Here is a 19,668-nt window from a genome sequence, read left to right as displayed (position 1 = left end):
CCTTCTTCTCCTACCAAACAAAAAACCCCACAACACCAGAATTTCTAAAATTCCCTTTGTTTTAATTAATATTTCTATCTCAGCCACAATTTTTTTAAATTTGTTGAATGCAAGTTTATTTTCCAGAGGGTGATGGTGGCCTATTAAAGTTACAACGTGTGTTTTCTCAATTTGAGCAAAATTACTCTAAAATATATAAAATGAGGCAAAAATCCTCATTGTTAGGCCTTGTAAAATTATTTGACATGAAAAATAAAGTCTGAAACACTTTGACATGTCATAAATCTCAGCTTTGCAATCAGTGGAATTTGCAGAATTCCAGATAGTGGGATGGCCGGTCGCTTTTTGCTCTCACCCAGGTGTGAAGGTCAGTACATTGTTTTAGGTCACTGTTTGTGCTACAAACCAGAGATTGACTCATCTGTGCCACTTTGTAGTTAGAAAATCACTGATTTTTTTGAAGTTGAGTATTTGGCTTCTTGGGTAAATGCAGTTTATGCAGCGTTTCTGGGTTTTTTTTAATGTAAAATATGTTCAGGAAATAGATGGAATAACCAATTCTGTTTGAGATGTCAGTGTTGTTCCTAGTTCTAAAGTTCTACTGGAGTTAGTAATCAGGTAAGCATTCTGTGTTTATCTAAGAAAAATATTTAGTAATGCTTTTCATGAGGAATGAAATATTTCATTAATCTCTAATAGGAAGTGCTTGTGTGGCAGTTGCTTTCCATCCCTCGTCTTTTCTATTTAAGGTGCGTCCCTACATTTAGTATTCTCAGCCTTTAATTCACAGATTTAATGGCATGTTTAATGTGTCTCTCCCAACAGTAACTGAGTCACTTTTGATGATGATCTTGAGATGACAGATACCTTGCTAAACTCTCTGGAAAGATACGTGTGCTGGTTTAATTCCCTGTTAGCAACTGAACTAGAGATTTACTTTCGTGTCCTGTTTCCAAGTGCGTGTTGGATTTTCACTGTGATTTTCCCTTCTGTCTCTAAAGAGAAAGGAGCAGCTCAAAATACTGAACATTCCCGTGTTGTTCTGAATGCCTCAGGTACTTTGAAGAACAGAAAAACTCAGCTAATGGAGGTTCTGAGAAACACAGAGACATGCAGGAGAGAGCTTGGGCAGGCTCATCAATGCTGACCCAGAGCAAATAATCCTCCCCAGAACCCAGTGTGATCAGAACTGGGCACCAGAAATGCCTGCAGAGTCCAGCAAAAATGAATTGTGGCTTGAGTGAGCTTGCAAAACTTTGTCCTAACTAGTTTGGATCTGCAAAACCTGGATCTGCAGCCACAGAAGAGTTTGGGGACAGTCAGCAGGCACATGTACAGAGCTGGTGTCTCAGTGTTCCTGCAGTTAAATCCGAGCTGTACCAAAAAGGAAGGGTATTAAAAACAAGAAAACAAAACAAAACAAACACCAAAGCCTCCTGGATATGGAGTTAATATTCTTCATTGGCAATTCACATTCTCATTTCTCATATCTGAAGTCATCAAGAATAGTGTCAGAGATACAACTTCAAAAGAATCGGCTGGTTCATTTTGTCTTCTGGAAAAGCATCTAAAAGTGAAATAGTTATCTTTGTCCACTTGCCATCTACTGGATTATATTCCTTTGTTTGTTTTTTTGTCTAAGTGTCTTGACTTGGAGGCACTGGATGCTGGTTTTGGGTAAGCAGTCGTTCAGTTTCATTTAAGTAACATTTCACCTGGTAGCTTTTGTTTTTATAGTTCATCCCTGGAAAGCAAGTCCTTGGAGAAGTATCAAGACCATTTAAACCCAGCCTTCGGTAGCCATTTCTCAGTCAGTAAGTCTCAATAAGCTCAGGCACCATATTTCAGGATAATAAACTGAGGTAGGTTAGAATAATTCTATTCTATGAGAGCTCCTCATAAATAAACCGGGATTTTATACTTATTCTTTTATGTGCATCTCTTTCAAATGTGTCCACACCAGTGGACCATATTTATATTTTACCATTAGGCAAAAGATTGTATTTCCAGGTAAACCAGGAGCCTTTGCTTAATTCCTGTGAATTACAGCTGAAAACGAGAGCTGCTCTGAACTCCTGTATTCCCAGGAAATGTTTTCCATTGGCCCCTATTCATGTTTACTACTAGAATAATAAGAGTCAAAACACAATGAGTTATTGTTTCCGCGCGGCGCAGCAGGGGGAGCGGATTCTGAACGCGTTTGTCGGGTGATTAGGCTGCTTGCTTCTCCAGATTGAATTGCAAATCATAAACCAGCCGTATGATTTCAGGCACGGAGCCGAAAATGTTCTGTATGGAAGATGGTTTTAGGATTTACCCTCATTGCAGCTTCCCATCTTCACCCATTTTAAGGTTCCCTTTAAGTTATACTTTTAAAACTGTGTTTTCTTCTGTCTTCATGACAATAGTTAGATAAGATGCATTTTTCTCCTTAGAAACATTCTCTTTTTGAACAATTATTTCAAAAGTTCCTATTTTTTTTTCTTGTTAGAGTAACTGCAGAGAGTTGGCTGATTGAGAGTATATTACTGTACTTCCTTTGTGACTTGTGCTTTCTGGTTTTAATTAAGAATTCTTTTCATTGAATTGTACTTGTTGTTTATGCTTCATTTTAACTGTACTCTTATTTTGGTTCAAGTTAGTATTTTTATACCCCAAGGCATACAAGTCTTTAATATTTCTTAATGTATGAGTCTAGGATGAATGAAGCAACATGAGAAAAAACACATTTCAACTGTTTTATAGAAATATTGCTGCTAATGGGCGTTGCTTCTTTTGTCACTGTGTATTGTCTATTTCACTTTTGAGGACGACTTTGTATGCTTTGCTGGTGAAGGAAAAGAAATAATACTTTAAATTTTGTAATAAATGAGCTTAAATTCAAAGGTCAGATACATTACACTTCTGATTGAGGTAGAAACATTTTCTATTTCCAGTAATTCATATCTCCTATATTTCAGTCATAAAATTTGAAATGTTAGTTTGTTTCTTCCTTTTAACTTTTAAAATGTCTTTGTTTTAAAATCATTGATCATTAACTATGACAAGGTCATGTAAACCAGATGTGGCTTTTTCAACAAGGCTGTAGTGTTTCTCCAAAAAATGAACATTGCTGTAGCGTAACCAGCAATGGATGGGTGCTGCTTTTGATCATTTTTACACCTGGTTTGAAAGCTTGGGTATCATGAAACCTTTTAACTCCTTGTAAATTGAATTTTGCACGTTATTTTAGTTGGATTTGGGAAACGTGAACAGTGTTCATCTTTTACAACGATGCAAGTCCTCACTACTTCAAAATGGAAAATTAAACACCAAAACCAACTTGCAACAAAACCAAAGTTGGTCAGTCTCAAAGTTACAGTTGTCAAGCGTTAATCTTGATACTTTATTTTTCCTGTGGATTTAATGCTTAGAGGTAAAAATAGTTTTTCTAAGATTCCAGTTTTAAGCAAAATGGATACCAGTTTATAATAGGAGTTATTTACGTGGGAGTGTCCTTCAAAGACAGCTTTCAAAGGGAATCACAGGTTTCAGTTCATGTTGAGTGTTGAATTAGGACTGGCTCTTTGCCTGTTCACTTTCTTTCTTCTGCTGTTTCATCCTGCTATGGAGAAAAAGAAGTCCAGGTTCTCTGTGTAGCACAAACTGAAGATGGTCAAGTACTTTCTTTGTTCCAGAAGGTTTTTAAGTATCATTTAAGGAAACCGAAACCTTTGATCAGAAACAGCATCATTTCGGAGTTTAGCAGGATTGCCACGTTTCTTTTTTGAATTAGAAATACCAGACCTCAGTAAGGCTTCTTACTAATCTAATTCTGAATCCACTCTTTACAGAAAACGTAAGAAATATTTCCCTGTGACTGATGTGAGTTTTTTTCCTGAAAATTGGCACTTGTCCTTTTCCCTGTTTAAAAAATAAGAAAGTCAATAAATTTGTTGCTTATTTTTAATTATTTCTTCACTAATTTTCCTGTAGATGGAAAAATAAGATTAAAAAAAAAGTTAGCTTGCTCGCATTTCTAGATTATCCCCTGACAAATTACAAATGCCATGTCCATGTGGAATATCCAGAGGGAGGAGGGAACCCATCACACCCATTGCACGCGGCTCCGAGCGCCGCCGCTCCAACCCGGCTTTCCACATCGCTATTGATCAAAACCAGCTTTGACCCAAATCGGCCGCCCCTGAAAAGCTGGTTTAGCAACAGTTTGCTCCAAAAGCCTTTGAACCATCGCGCTGTTTTCATCGCGATGTTGGCTCTGCGCCTGTGTGGGGATGCGGCTTCGCACGTGCCTGCCCGGCTCTCTGACCAGATGTAGCTGGTTTGCACTTCAGCTTGTGTTAGGTAGTAATAATAAAGATTAATGTGCCCAGAGAATAAAAATATTTGGGTGTTGGCTTCCCAATATAATTTTATAAAAGTGCTAATCAATTCCTACCTGTGGCAAAAAATTCAGAACGCGAAACATTGAATTTCTGTGTAAATGCACGCCGATGCTATTGCCGTGAATAGAAATGGTAAAATAATTCCTCTGCCTTATTTCACGTTGGTATTTCAGCAGGAACCCATATCAGGATTTGAAACTCGTGTTTTGGTTTCAGGAGGGAAGTCGCAGTTTTGGGGGGAAGTTGGTTTGGGTTGCGCAAAGAAATAAAAGCAGAATTTAATGGGAGTGTGTCAGGGTTCCTGCTCTTCTCATTCCTCCTGGTCTCTTGAGTATAAAAGTATTTCTGGGGCTGCCTCTGAAGACCACGGCTCTTTCTTTGAGCTTATTATGCAGTGTCTCTCGACAATCTTTGATGAAGATGCGTGTGGGTGTGTAGCTGCGCCAAGAAATCAAACCAGTATGTGCCTCCTATCTACCAAGACAAACCATTGTATAGAGAGTCTTAGATCCCTTCTGCTTTGTGCTTTGTTTTTTACTGATACTTAGCAACAGATCTGATATGTTTTTGGGTTTTTTTAGAAAATAAATCTATGTATGAGTTGCATTTAATAGTGATACGGGGCTGGGAACAAAGAATTTTAACACCTATTTGCAATCTTTGCAATTTTTTATGGCATCACAGTGGCAAGGCTGAATTATATATGAAATCTCACCTATATTCAAATTTCAATAGGTGAATGCTATATAAATAATTTTATGGTTTAGGACCGAAGGGGAGAAGAGAAAGAAGTGACAGCTTATTTATTCAACAAGAATTCAGACGTATTCTTAGCTTTGAGACTTACAGGATGATACTTCTGTAAAGACAGACATCTGGCATCTCGCTTGCTCAGTTTCCTAAAACAACAGGTACTTTCAACCTACAGAATTGGTTTTTCTGAAGTTTAGGGTTTTTATGTATCTAGTCTCCAAACAATCTTGATACATGTAACTGAATTACGGGGTAAAACCTTGTATGTTTTACATGTGAAGTGACAGTGTCTCTTCTATAGACTCCAATTACTCAACAGCTCCATGAGAAGGTAATTTTCACAGATACAAAGGCAAAGTCCCGGGAAGTCAAAAGGATATTAGCAGTGTTGTACCGTCTTTGTTGATAGAACTGCTTCCACCAAATCCAGTCATCTCAAGTGATAAAGTGTTTCCAGACATGTCTGGAGAGGATGCACAGAAATAAATAAATGGTAAAAAATGCAGCGCTTAGCAAATTTCCTAGAACCCTTTGTCATCATAGCAGTTTCGTGTGGCTGTAGAGCTAGAACGAGTGTGCAAGAAGGGTAATGCACTGACCACACTTGGTGTGGTTCATAAAAGTGAAGTAAGTGTATAAAAACATATGCTGAGCAATAAGAACCGAGTTCAGCTGAGCCAGTGAGGCTGTAGTGAAACTGAAGGTACGGTAAGTTCAGTTACTGTAAGAAACTGAATCTGCAGGCCAGGAACGCTACGAGCCAAAAGATGAACTCATCCAGAGTATTGTGCGTCAGTGTTACTTGAAAGAGTATCAGCAGTGAGTAGTGAACAGCTTTGAAAGGGCTTTTGGCGTGAGACTATGGAGGCTAGGCTTGGCCTAAATCCATTTCAGGGCACAAAATTACAGTCAGCCTAGAGGTGCAGTAAATATAAACTTTGGAATTTAAGAAGTTAAAATAACTTTACACTTGTGTCACCTCCAGAAGCTAAACTTGCAAATTTTTCCTTGGTGAACTCTGAGAAAGGATGAGGATGTAATAGAAGAGGCGGTAGGGCTGGTAGGAATAACAACCTCTTGGGATATCAGAAAGGTGTTGGCCACACATCAAAAACCAAATGGATTTCAAAGACGGAGAGAAAGCCATAAAATGTTTTTGACGTGAGTGTTTATCTAAAGCAATTGCCAACAATAATTAGTGGAGAATGCAATCTTAGCAAGTACTATTCAGATTTTCTTCCTTCGAACCACATTTTCCTAGTTAAGTCTTAAGAAATACATTGTGCTTTCATGTCATGAATCAAAACACAGATAAAAGTAATGAAGTCATTTTCAACTTTGTAAAGCAGACTTTGTTAAGTTTCACATACTAAATTCAGGCAATTGGCAGGAAAACATTTATAAGGCATTTCTGTGGATGAATAAGGACAGGGTCTTAAGAATGTCCTGCAAAGGAAAGCGTTTAATGACCTCCTTTGTCTTTAATAAAGCATTAAGAGTATTAAGTTTTTCTATAGTAAGGACTACATTTGAATAGAGAGATTTGTCTTATAGATTTCTTCAGATCCTTCCAGACAAGTTGTTTAGCTTACCTGGGCCAAGTCTAGTGAGCTTCAGGTACGTAAATGAGAAAATAAGGCAGGACTTGGTGACTTGCTTCCCAGAGCTGGTGTTATATCTTGTGTGCTTTGCGTCTATTGTCATTCGTGAAACTTGCTGAAAAAGTTCTCTCTCTGTTTATTTTCTTATAAATAAAAACTATTTTTGCCTATGAAGTAGCAGTTCAACTGATCTGATTTTCCGCAGCAGTTGGTTTGATTTTGAGTCAACTGATGATCAGCAGAGGGTTTCATTGTGGGTGCTGTAGGTGGGGAGTGATGTTGGGTGGGTACCACCATCTTCTCTTCAAGGAGCCCTCAGTGTTCTAACTTAAAATAAGCACATGAACTTACAAAATATTTTAATTTGGGGCAGGTTCATGCAATAGTTAAAGTTAACAATTTTACTTATCTGTGCTGTCTTGTCAGTCAGAATAATATCTTCATGCTGAAAAAAGGTTGAATCTTCGAGTACTTTATGTGCCCAGATGCTGATGTTCTAGTGAGCATCTCTCTTACTGTTTGAATTTATATGGTTCTATTCTCAAACTCTTATTTCAGCTTCTGTGTGTAAGTTGACTCTTACATTGGTGGCTTTTTAAACCTAAAGTTCAGAAAAAGTCCAAAATTTCTTTTACTGATGTTTTATAATAATTTTATGAATTTATCCTTCAATGGCCTTGGCCACGTGGTGTGTTCTCTCACATTCTTTAGAGTCGTCTAGCACTGCAGAGCAGATTTTTCTGACAGGCAGCGGCTATATAATGTTATTATTCAGCAATAGTAGCGTCATCATTAAAATAAGGAAGTTTTAACTTGTTCCACGATGCTCTTATGTGCATGATTCTGGTTCAGTTAAGTCACAAGGGGTCTGTAGGTGAGGTTAACAACATTCAACTATGGTGTGTGTATCTTTGAAAGCTTGAGGAATTATGTCATGCCCACCCAACTAGCGCTTGCACTGCAGAGCTCGGCGCTCAGACTTGAATTAAGGACGTTTGTTTAACTTTGTTCTACTAGGAAAACTCAGGAACCAGTATAAATGAGGGGAAAAAAGATGGGGGCTGGAGGGCCAGGGAGTTTTACCTGGGAAGGAGGTATTTTATTGCCTGATGCTTACCTGAGGCAAACAGTGCAGAGGCTTCTTGTTGCTGTCAATGCACTTTTCACAATTGGGGGAGTGCTTCTTGCTGGTGGGTTTGCAAGTGGTGTAGGAATTAAGTGCAATATGGCATTAACAGCAAATCTCGTTAGTTGTGTTTGGAAGTATTTCCCAGATAGAGTTTCACTTCTGGAAGTGGCCTCCAGCGAGCATCAAACGAACGTGAATTTTAAAATACAACAAGAGAGGTATTTTCAGAAATGCTATATGTCACCATTAGAAATGTGCGATGCGTGATTTATTTTTTCACACACCACAAATACAATTGCTTTGCAATCTAGGATTTGTTTGCAGCCATGATTCAAGAAGACAGCTCTGTAGATCAGCTCTGCTTTCATCCGCAGATTAATTTTATCGCTTCATACAGTTTTCATTACGCATATTGAAGTTCGTTGCATAAATTAAGATCATATGGACAATATGCATAACTAATTTTTTGTGTTCTCTGCTTCTTTTGCAGTTGATGAAGGTCGTATTAAAGAGCTGGGTAGGGTGAGGGTACTTCACAAGAGAATCGTGATGCCTTACAGCGTGTACAAGAAAAGAAGGAAGGGGCCAAGCGACGAAGCCAGCGTTCAGCAATACGCAAGTTTGGTTGGCCAGACCTGTTCAGAAAGGATGTTGTTGTTTAGGAGTTGAAAAAAAAGTCATTAAATGGCATTTTGATGGCGCTACATTTTATTGCACTGCCACTGGATGGTGTCTACTGTAGTTGTGTGTTGGTATGTCTACGCAAATAGCAGTACAAAACGCAGGTATATATCCAGGCTTGTGTGAATACATGGTACTGTGTTTAAAGGCCAGCTCCAATAAAATTTATAATACAGCAAGGCTTTAGCAATATAAGCTTAGAAAAACATGCTTGCAATATATTTTAATTAAGTAGTTCTAGCCTTTCTGTGCATTTTGAGTAATTGAAAGTATCTAAGCAAAATTAAAAACAGGCGTCTTTTTTGTAGAGGCAAAGGTTGACTAAATCTAGAATAATAATAATTAAATTACAAATATTTTTGAATAGCACCTTGGCTATCTGTCATTTAAAATTGCCATGAAATGTATGCTCGCATTTGTATGCTCCTAAACTCTTGCAAGAGAATTTGAAATGTGCTGTTACTTTCTAACGTGAAATCTGGCATGGTTTAATTTTATTTCAATAGTATATTTAAAAACCAGGAGGAAAATATCTTCACTGCACATTCTTCATTTGTTTAAAGCTGTAAGTTAGTGTCTGAGGTCCTAGTGAATGTAGGAGTTGATGATGCAGGGCTTTGGAAAACTTTCCCCTTTAGAGAAGAAAGAGAATAGTTGCACTATAAGTATACCAAAGATATGCAGCCAGGTGGCACAGTGGGTTTTTTGGTATAAGCCTTATCCTTTGTCTAAAAAGAGCAGATATTTTAATGCACATCGCTAATGTGAAATAGAGCTTGGGAGGTTTCCCCTGAAGCTCCTCAGTGCACATTTCAAAACTATGCTAAAAAAAAGGCCTGAAGTACCACTGCTGGCTTTTGTTGCAATTTTTATTCTACGGAATTGTATGGGAAGACTTAAATATCATATTTCTGCATTTTTACTGAAGTGTTTTGTTTATGGTGCAGCAGCTCACAGGTTAACATCTTTAATAATGTTTTACTAAATACTTCTGTTGGAAACACAGGAAGTTGTGATGCTTTATCAAAGCACTTTATTTTCTTATATATGAACGCTGTCATTAGTAGTTTGTGTCCCTACCAAGTCATACAAGTTATAGGAATTTGGGGAAATAACACCGTTGTATAATTCAGTAGCCTGTCACAACATTGAAATGATACCAATGCATTTGTGTATCTTCTTGGATAACAGGAGCTCATATTCACCTTGAATCAAGTTGAACTTTCTTGTTAAACATTGAAGAAAGATTCTTATTTAAGAATATATGTGTAGATGTTTTTCCCCAGACAGGGAAGTTTTACTCTCTGAGAGTAACATCTCTTGTCATTCATGGGCTTGATTTAATTTTAAACACTTGGCCAATAATATTAATGGTTGATTTTTATGTGGAACCAGATGTAAGAATTTGGGGATTCAAGTGCATTGCAGATTTAACTTTTTTCCTTATCTGTTCGATCATTTTAATATTATTGACAGCACAGCTTCAACAGTAATTTAAAAAAGTAATTTTATGTCTTATTAAGGGGATTTATTGTATTGATCTACTCCCAGTCTGCAACAAAATCAATTATGTCTGTCAGCATTAAATCTGGTATGTGTTTGTCTCTTGCCTGGTACAGAGAAGCTTCTGTATACCAAACAAGGTAGTTTGTCCATGTCTTATCTAAACCTATTGTCAGGGGAGAATCACTAAATGCGACTTATGAACATTATAATAAGGAGTTCCTTTCTGTGGAGAAAATACTCTTGTCACTCAGTGAAATGTTAAATAATGTAACATTTTTTGCCTACCCAATGTGTTGGAAAGTGGTCATGCCCATATGGCTTCAAACCAAACTAAATGAGAAAAACATTATATATTACATAAAATCAGTTAATGGGCACAGAGGAGTTCTAGTATGACTTGCAAAATCTTAAAGATTATGAAAACCATTTAACGATGGTTCTTGCTGTGCTCCTGGAGAAGTTTCTGTTAAATTGTAAGGGAGCAGATGTAACATCACCCTCATCACTGAGATCTTTTGTGCCCGCGATTTGTTACTGATTTGCCTTCTAGATACGTAGTGGACTTTCACATGATGCTCTGTTTCTCTTGGGCATCTTTTAAAGGCTGCAGTTAAAGAGAAGTGAGGTAAGTATAAAATGGAAAATTGAGTACAGCTTGAAGTTGTGATTGGCGTGACCACTAAAGGTAAATGACCGTTTTCTGTGAATTCTGACATGGTGCTTTTCCTTTCTGACCTCCCCTGGAACTGCAGCACTACCCGGGCTTCTAACTCTTACTGAACTCAAAAAATATATGTATATCTAAAAAAAACAGTCAATGTTGAGATTAAGTCAAAAATTGAGTTCATCTGGTGTAGTATGTCGAGATTTGACTCGCTTCTTCAATGTTATTTTAGAAGGAAATTGGTGCGATATTCTTCAGGACTGATACCTCTATCCCTGGTTTAGAAATGGAAGAGTCTGAGGATGAAGTTCTGTAAATTTTGTGATTGACTTCAGAGGAGCTGAAAATTCACCACTATTACAATTTTATTTAATAAGATGTTGTCACTGAGAATTGTTGACTTTAGAGATGTTTAATTTAGTGCAACCTATTTTATAAGAAAGAGGTTTTTCAGTGTAGTTAATTTGTGAGATTTAATCTCTAAGGTTGCCTTGTCTGTTGATAAATGAGAATAAAATGGTTGTAAGAAAGTGCAGATCTGTGACCAGTGCTAAAAAATACCTTTCTTTGTTTTAATTGGAAATAAATGGGAAGCTTACTTATTTTCAGCATCAACACACTTCACTAAATGCAAAAGAACCTGCATGTTGAGTTTGTAATTGCTTTTCACCAGGCCTGTTTGATTTCTAATTATAGAAAATAAATCTATTTCTAGTCTCTGTGAATTATTATAAGTAAATAATAGCGACAAGTGTGACTTCTGTCTTACTTTGTAGGAATTCATTCTCTTGGAGGTTGTCTAAGTGTTCAGCAGAATCAGGGGAGTCAAAAACAGTAGTAGTGGTTAGAAGGGATACCTCTGAGTTCCAAACATATCCCCATATTTTACAACTAAATTTTAGTTCTGGCTTAGACAAATTAATGGAGAGTTTATGGTTTGAAACAGAATTTGTAGTTCTTTTGAGAATAGAATAGAATTAGAATAGAATAGAATTAGAATAGAATAGAATAGAATAGAATAGAATAGAATAGAATAGAATAGAATAGAATAGAATAGAATAGAATAGAATAGAATAGAATAGAATAGAATAGAATAGAATAATTTTCACAAATGGAGGCTAGATAGTACTAGCTGTTTATTTTAGTTAAGCTATATACCATTTCCAGCTGGTTGAAAAGATACTTTATCTGAAGCAAACAGCCAAACAAGCAACCCAGAAATTGGGTTACATGCACAAAGGTAACCGAAAACTGATTTGTTTTCCCGTTGAAAGGGGCAGAATTCCATGTAATTCCATGAATGAGATTTTTGTTGAAGCCAAATGCCACCTGGGCTCAAAATCCCGGTGTGCCAAGGCTTGCGGTCGCCCAGTTTCCAAGGCTTTGTCCTTCATATCGTACTGCTGAGAATATTTATTTTTTCTGTTTCATTGCTCCTTTGGAGTCTACATCCATCAGTCAGAAGTTCCGTTAATGTCTGTGCTGGGTGACTGTTCTGAAGTGACCAGCCTGATCAGCCATTTATTTCTGAATTCCCTCTCATTCCAGTTGTCCCAGATAATCCTTCAGACATGAGTTTGTTAACGGTTCTTCTTGCTTGTTCTGTCCCAGTCCTGCTAGAGGAACGTCTGCTTTTGGAAGGGTGTAGACAATATCTAGGGCAGAAACCATCACCATGTTTTGGGGGAATCATCAGCATTTCCAGAAGCATCACAGCCACGTATTGTACCCAATATATTTATAAAGCTGCACCTTCAGAGCCTTTTACTTATAATCTCACATACTGAGCATTAAAAAAAAAAAAAGCAAGATGATTGTTTCCACTTGCCAAATGGTTTATTTTCTTAAGTTAGTCAAAGCGATGGAGAGTTTCCAAGCCCTGACTCTGTGGTTGTCCTTCAGAGGGCAAGGTGGTGAGATGTTCTCCTTGGTTGAGGAAGGGTTGGAGTTGACCAACCCTGGTGGGCAGCAGGATGACCATGAGCCAGCACTGTGCCCTTGTGGCCAGGAAGGCCAATGGCATCCTGGGGTGTATTAGAAGGGGGGTGGTCAGTAGGTCAGAGAGGTTCTCCTGCCCCTCTACTCTGCCCTGGGGAGACCACACCTGGAATATTGTGTCCAGTTGTGGCCCCTCAGTTCCAGCAGGACAGGGAACTGCTGGAGAGAGTCCAGCGCAGCCACCAAGATGCTGAAGGGAGTGGAGCATCTCCCGTGTGAGGAAAGGCTGAGGGAGCTGGGGCTCTGGAGCTGGAGGAGACTGAGGGGGGGTGACCTCATTAATGTTTCCAGATATATAAAGGGTGAGTGTCAGGAGGATGGAGCCAGGCTCTTCTCGGTGACAACCAATGGTAGGACAAGGGGTAATGGGTTCAAACTGGAACACAGGAGGTTCCACTTAAATTTGAGAAGAATCTTCTTCTCAGTGAGGGTGGCAGAGCCTGGCCCAGGCTGCCCAGGGGGGTTGTGGAGTCTCCTTCTCTGCAGACATTCCAACCCGCCTGGACACCTTCCTGTGTAACCTCATCTGGGTGTTCCTGCTCCATGGGGGGATTGCACTGGATGAGCTTTCCAGGTCCCTTCCAAACCCTGACATGCTGTGATTCTGTGACCCTGTGTGACAGAGAGGGGAACCGAAGGTGGCTCCTGGTCAGAGGATCATTAACAGGTAAGTAGCCATGTGATTTGCCTTTAGTTGTGAGACAGAGATTAGTCTCACTGGGGAAATAAAAGTGCTCTGTGGAAAACAAATTGTATATTAATAAATAACACCCTTTATACATGGTGTCAACCAAATATGTGAACCGTAGCTGCTAACAAAATGAGTATACCAGCTAGGTTGATTATAATAAGCTCATTTTATATCTTTCTTTTTTTTAAAGTACAGTGACTAAGTTGCCAAGTATACAAACACTTAATAAACAGAAAATGTTGTGAATAGAACTGCTTAAATACAAAGATAATGGTGTCAAAATATGTTGTATAAGCTGAAATGCATTTACAGAAACAGATGTACAGTAACAACTCATACTAAACATAGTGTTCAGGTGCTAGTTGTGGTCCGTAGATTCCTAAATAAATAGTATTCTATAAATTAATCTACCGTATGCATTTTATAGCACATTTAAGGCTCATCTTGGGAGACCTTTGTTTTCTAACAGTATTAAAATAAACAGGAATGTAAATAGATGAAATTAACATATAAAACCAAGTATAGCATGTGTTAATGCTGTCTATATTAATACAAAACACTCTTAGCTCTGAAAACGGGCTGATCTTGGGCAAATCAAGTAACAGCTCAGAAGCTTTTTGGCTGTATCTCTTCACGGTTATGTTTTGCTGTTTTATTTATATTCATTTCCTCGTTATAACTATTCCCATCAGATTTTTGTGCTTCCCATCCGTTATTTCCACTCTGGTTTTGACACATAATACATGTGTCTGCCAGAAGTCCTGCTGAGAGATTGCTATCAGGACAAAAGAAAGTGTTAGAAAGTCTATTAAGTAGTGAGAAGAGAGCAGAGTCCTCAGGGACAGTCAGTCTGCAACCTTTGTGTGCAGAAAGAGCAGGATTTATTTACAATTGAGTCTGCTGCCGGCTTTAAAATAAATATGTCAGATTTTATTCATTTCCCATTGTTTAGGAGAAATCAATGGAGCATTGTAGAATATTGGGGGGGAAATAAGTTAAGCTCAGTGTAGTGCATTTACAGCAAAAAAAATGGAGAATTTTCACAGAATTCATACAATGTCTACAAAGTATCAGAAAAGTGTAAGCTGGATGGGACCTAGAAAAACTCTTTGCTGCTTCTCCTGTGTCTTCTCCAGGCTGAAGCCTCAAGGGGTGAACTTCACTCTTTGCATTAATCACTAACGAAGGCAGTTCAATAAATTCCTTAAGGTGATTTTCTGCAGTCCGTAGTAGCCTTGTTATTGAAAGATTTTAATATCTGGTATTTATTTTTCATACTTTTGGTTGCAAGTGAACCTGGTTTGTTCTGTCCTTCCTGAATGAGAAAAGCAATCACTGTAGTTTTTCTTTACAACAGCTCTAGACATTTTAGAAGATTGTCACCAAGTCAACCTGCTATTTTTTCTAAGCTAAACAATCCCAATTACCTTTCAAAATAGTCATATTTTTAAGATGTTTTATTGAGCTTTCTTAAATATTCCCCCATTGGTCCACTTTTTTAGCATGGTGTCCTAGTGCCAGCTGCTCCAGTAATCAATGTCGTAATTATTTCAGTGTTTTACATCAGCAAATAAATGTTGCTTTTTCAACATAAGAACTGTTACTATCCTAACTGATTTTTTCTGTTTAACACAGATCTGTATTTTCTGTTTATCTACCAAACTTCCGTAAAATACAGTGAGGAACCAACCCTTACTCTACCAGCAAATATCATTTTTCTCTCCTTAAATGCTCTCAACCTGCAGCCACAAGAGGGCATGGTCCAGCTTGCGAACCTCATCATAGCACTAAGGTTACTTCTTGTCTGAGTATCCACATTTTCTGGGTCTCTTTCATTAACGTCTCGTTCCAAGTTTAATTTTTTCATTAGCTGAATGATGCACAAATTTATTGAAATCGCTTCTAATCCTGATTTTTAAAACTAATAGTCTGGATTTTACAATTCTAGATTTATTAAAATTATACTGCTAGCATATTACTGAAATTAAGATCTGTAGAACACTTGAGGGTGGGCCAGCTGTCAGAGTTATCCACCTCCAAATGCTTTTGATGGTATTCTAGATTAAGTAATTCTTGTTATTCCTTTCAATGTTCTAGTTTGATTGATCAACTCTTCTCAAACCATGTGCAGTCGGAGCATTAGTAATGTCTAATATGCTGTTTATTGCTTGCATTTTGATAGCTAGCCTATATTTCCCAAAGGGTTTGCAAGAACTAAATCAGTGCATCTCAGGGAGAATGCTGTCTCCAAAAATGAACAGTGGGAGAGGTGTGTGTTGCGCTCACTGACAATTAGCAGTTGCACTTGGTTACTGATGGCTTGTCCATTCCCTTGCTAAGGCCTTTTCAGAAGCCAACTGATAGTTTTAAGTCAAACACAACATCTTAAGTTAAAGAAAAAACAATGCTCAGTTCACAGCTGCCCTGGGGGGTCTTGTCTCGGTGAGGTTTCTAGTGCATTGATTGTGAAAGCTGGTGGAAAAAAAAAAGTACATTATTTTTCTGCTTTCCTTATCCCTCTTTTGTTTTTATCATAAGTTATTTTTGATATCAGGACTTCATTCTCACCTATGCAGGGAATAAAGTGATACCAAAATCAGATTTCTAGTGGTGAACTTAGAGGTCATGAGACTGCAACACTTTATTGCCAAGGGCATTGCAACCCATTTGTTTTGTGAACCTATCAGTCTCTGTTGCTCAAGATGAAAGTAGTCAAAGACAAATCAGTTGAGAAAAGAAGCTTCCTGGTTTAAAATTATTTATTATTTTTCATACAAATACACTATTGCAGTGCCTGGAAGCCTGGAAGAGCCTTTCTTGCGACGGGTGCTGCAGATGTCCTCAAGTTGAGATTTTTGCAGTCCATAACATCCCAGATGTTTTATAAATACTCCTTTCTAAGCTGGTTTCAGTAAAGGGAGGGAATAAACTGCTCTCCAGGATCTGGCAGAAGGCTGGGAGGAGCTGGGCTTCAGAGGAACCTCTTGCTCCATGTGTTGTGTCTTCTGGAGCGTTGGTGGTGCCTTAGAACCATCCAAGGAGAGGGGACTTCCCCCATGCTGACTTTTCAAATCACCACACTGGATTTCCTGGTTATTGTATCATATTATTATTGCATAATATTCTATAATATTATTGTATATTGTCTTTTCATACTCCTCTTGCTATGTTAGCATCCTTGAGAGCTTGTATACTTTATGATAACTCTTATAGCTTGTTCGCTCTCGACAAATACTTTTATGGAGAGGCCTTGTCATTCTTAGATAAAATAGGGATGTTCCATGGTGCTGTGAGACAGAAGTATTTCTGTCGCTTCCTTCGTTCATTTGGAGGCTGTCAGCACATTTCAGCCAGGAATAAATTAGCACTTTCTTACCGAGTTGTAATTGGGGGATACATGAGACCCTGCCTTCTCAGCGAAAATAAACATGGCAGCAACCTGATGAAAACCTTCAGCGGTTTAAGTGTTCACTTGGGATGAGAAGGGCATTTATGTAGATAAAAGGTGGCTGCCCAAAGTGGGACCTGGCAGCAAAGTCAAGGGAATAATGCTGGACCTCGACTAACGTATAGTCTCAGTTTTACACCGACGAGCTTCAGGTTCTGACATAATGCAAAGCCCCCATTGCATGGCAGACACCCTTCACTCCAAATCAATACCTGCCGCAGGTGGTGATCCTCTCAAACCTCCTGTATTCATGGGCCTGTTTAACAGGATAGAGATATTCTAGGGATTCCAGTGCAATGTAATGAAATTGGAGCTCACGCATCTTCTTTTGATCTGCTTTTGATATATTAAATCTATATTTTTCTTTTATTGCCTTGTATTGTAAAATAAAAATAATAATTATTGCTCCCACAGTGGGGGAAAAATACTGAAAGAGAAAAATGAGACTTGCTAAATTAAAAACGGACGTTCCTGAAAAGGCAGAACTTTCCCAACAGAAACCCACTCAATCCGAAGGAGTGAAGGTGTCTAAATAAGAGGAATATGATTCCTATGCCTGAAGATTTTGATACATCTTAAGAGCTGATTTTCCATTCACAGTTCCCTGGAGATTTTGAGGGGTTTTTTGTGTCCTCACTTTTTCTTTTGCACATATAGGGATCTTTCGGTTCCCTAGAAATTGAGACATTTGTCCATAGCTAGTAATTCAAAAGTGTATTTAGTCAAGTAATGTGTGTTCTTCACCGTTACCTTGCAGAGTGACCTCCTAGGAAAGAACGAACACATTGACATTTACAGTTGATAATCTATTGATTCACAGTAGAAAACAAAGGCAATCAACGGGAGGGCTGTAACTGTTTCACTGAGTCCCATGAACAGCGCGTTGTACATTGATCCAAAATGCCTCAGAGCTCCGGCTTCACAATGTCATGTCTCTCCCCATGGGCACCTTATGTTTCAATTTGCTGGTACTTGAAAGTGTTTTGATGGTCTCAGAAAATCCCATCGCTCCAAATCGCACTTAGTGAGTGTGACTGTGGCAGGGAAGCAACTCCCAAATCTCAGTAGCTGAGTGCAGAATGGTTTCCTACCCCTATATAGTTCTTGAGGCCTTTGGAAGTGACTCCGCTTCTCGCAAAAGTAAGGTCAGGGAAATCAAATAGACCGGTATCTGGCCTGGCAGGCAGCCCGAGCTCTCTTCTGAATCAGCTCCACAGGGTGTAATCTGTTTTTCGTACTCTGCATCGAGCAGAAATGATGCGGTGGTTTTAAAAGCCAGCAGTCTGACCTCATTACGTCCTCCAATTGCTAGTGATGTGTAGTAGTAGTTGGATATTTAATCAAAAGGTTCATTCTGACATAACAAGAAAGAGGTTTCTCAGCTCCTGTTCCAGCCAGCATCTGTAATCCTTTTCAAACCTCCCTATACCATTGTTCATTAGTGTATTTTATAGTAAGTAAAATCAGGATTATGATCTTCTGAACCACCTATTACTACTACAAACACTTGTCTATGCATCTTGTTTTTACTGGAGATAAAAATCATCTGGATCAAGAAGTAACCGTGTACTATAGCAAAGCTTTTTGTAGCCCTTCTTAAAAGGATAAAGTTAGTGTGTAGCATGAATTTATAAGCTCAATGTCTTAATTGTGTCAGCTCTGACTCAGAAGCCTATCAGAATAACCACAGATCTTGTGATTTCATCCCTTTTCTGGAAGTTCTCCCCCATGACCTTGTCCCTTTTCCCTGCTGCACACCTGCAATAGTCACTCAGGTGTGTCTGGCCCATAAAGATCTCATGCTTGTCGTACTTCTCAACAATTTTACCTACAGAAATGTGTGTGGAGAGATGGTATCTGGCTGTTAGATGCAGCACCTGAGATTTCTCAGAGTTCTTGCTGAGTTAAGCCTCCTGTTTTTCAAGGATTGTACTAATAAGAAACGCCATAAATTACCTGCAGCATTTCTTTTGTTCTTAACTTGAACTGAGAAAAATGAAAGGTTTTTTATGCACTAACTATTTGCTTAGTTTCCTGCAGTTTTAAGTAAGGGTCTCCTGTTTTGGGTGACAAGGCTTTTCACAAGAAGTGTGGTAATATTTGAAATAGAAAAGCCTTCCTGAAACCCTTTAGCCAGACCAGAGCGGTTACAGCTCTTCTCACAATGATCGTACAAACCTTCACCAAACTTCTAATGGTTCCGATGTTTATAGCTTGGAATATTTTGCACACATGTTCCAACTTCACATTCACAACATTTGTTAAAACCAGCAAGTCTGTAGCAGACATGATAGCTACCATCAGGAAACTTGTTTGACAGTTTAAACAGACAGCATCTGTGTTTCCTACATTTCATAGTACACAAAAAAGAACGAGGATTGCCCGTAGCTCAATTAATTCAAGATGTTGTCGCGTGATGGAACTCTGTTTTGGAGATGTTAAAAACATCTAATTGAAAAAAGGGATTTTTGCTCTTGTATTTGGCAGAGGTTCATCAATATTAACTCCTCAGTGGAATATTACTGAGAGCAGTTGGCTTGAGTTTGGGGAATTAAGATAAATTGGCGTACATCAGGGCTGTCCTCCTGTGCTTCCAGCTATGTCTTTGTTGAAAGGGAGTTTAGGATTTTCGAATTTCAAAGCCGTGTAAGAGACCTGATTGGGTATAGCACTTAAAGTAACACTGGAATCATCACCATTGTCATGAAAAAGGCAATCGAAAAATAAAAGAAACCCCAAATGCAGCAAAGACTAAATGCTGGGATGTTAGTGTTGTGAAATCAAGGTAGCGGCAGGAAATCGGAGGTGAATT

General features: G+C 38.4%; 1 protein-coding gene across 3 annotated transcripts in view; it reads left to right on the top strand.

Annotated features, from left to right (window-relative positions):
* ATE1 (arginyltransferase 1) overlaps nt 1-11,436 on the top strand; it is an 81,303-nt gene extending 69,867 nt beyond the window's left edge. For all 3 annotated transcript variants that reach the window (XM_082052434.1, XM_082052433.1, XM_082052432.1), the window contains exon 12: nt 8,359-11,436. In XM_082052434.1, the coding sequence (XP_081908560.1) occupies nt 8,359-8,537 (179 nt within the window). In that variant the 3' untranslated portion in view covers nt 8,538-11,436. The remainder of the gene's footprint in view (nt 1-8,358) is intronic.
* The last annotated feature ends 8,232 nt before the right edge of the window (nt 11,437-19,668 follow it).

This window comes from Streptopelia decaocto (genome assembly GCF_964273445.1).
Source record: "Streptopelia decaocto genome assembly, chromosome: 5".
NCBI lineage: Eukaryota > Metazoa > Chordata > Aves > Columbiformes > Columbidae > Streptopelia > Streptopelia decaocto.
Note: the sequence above shows the minus strand (reverse complement) of the source record. Positions and strands in the feature narration are given on the sequence as shown.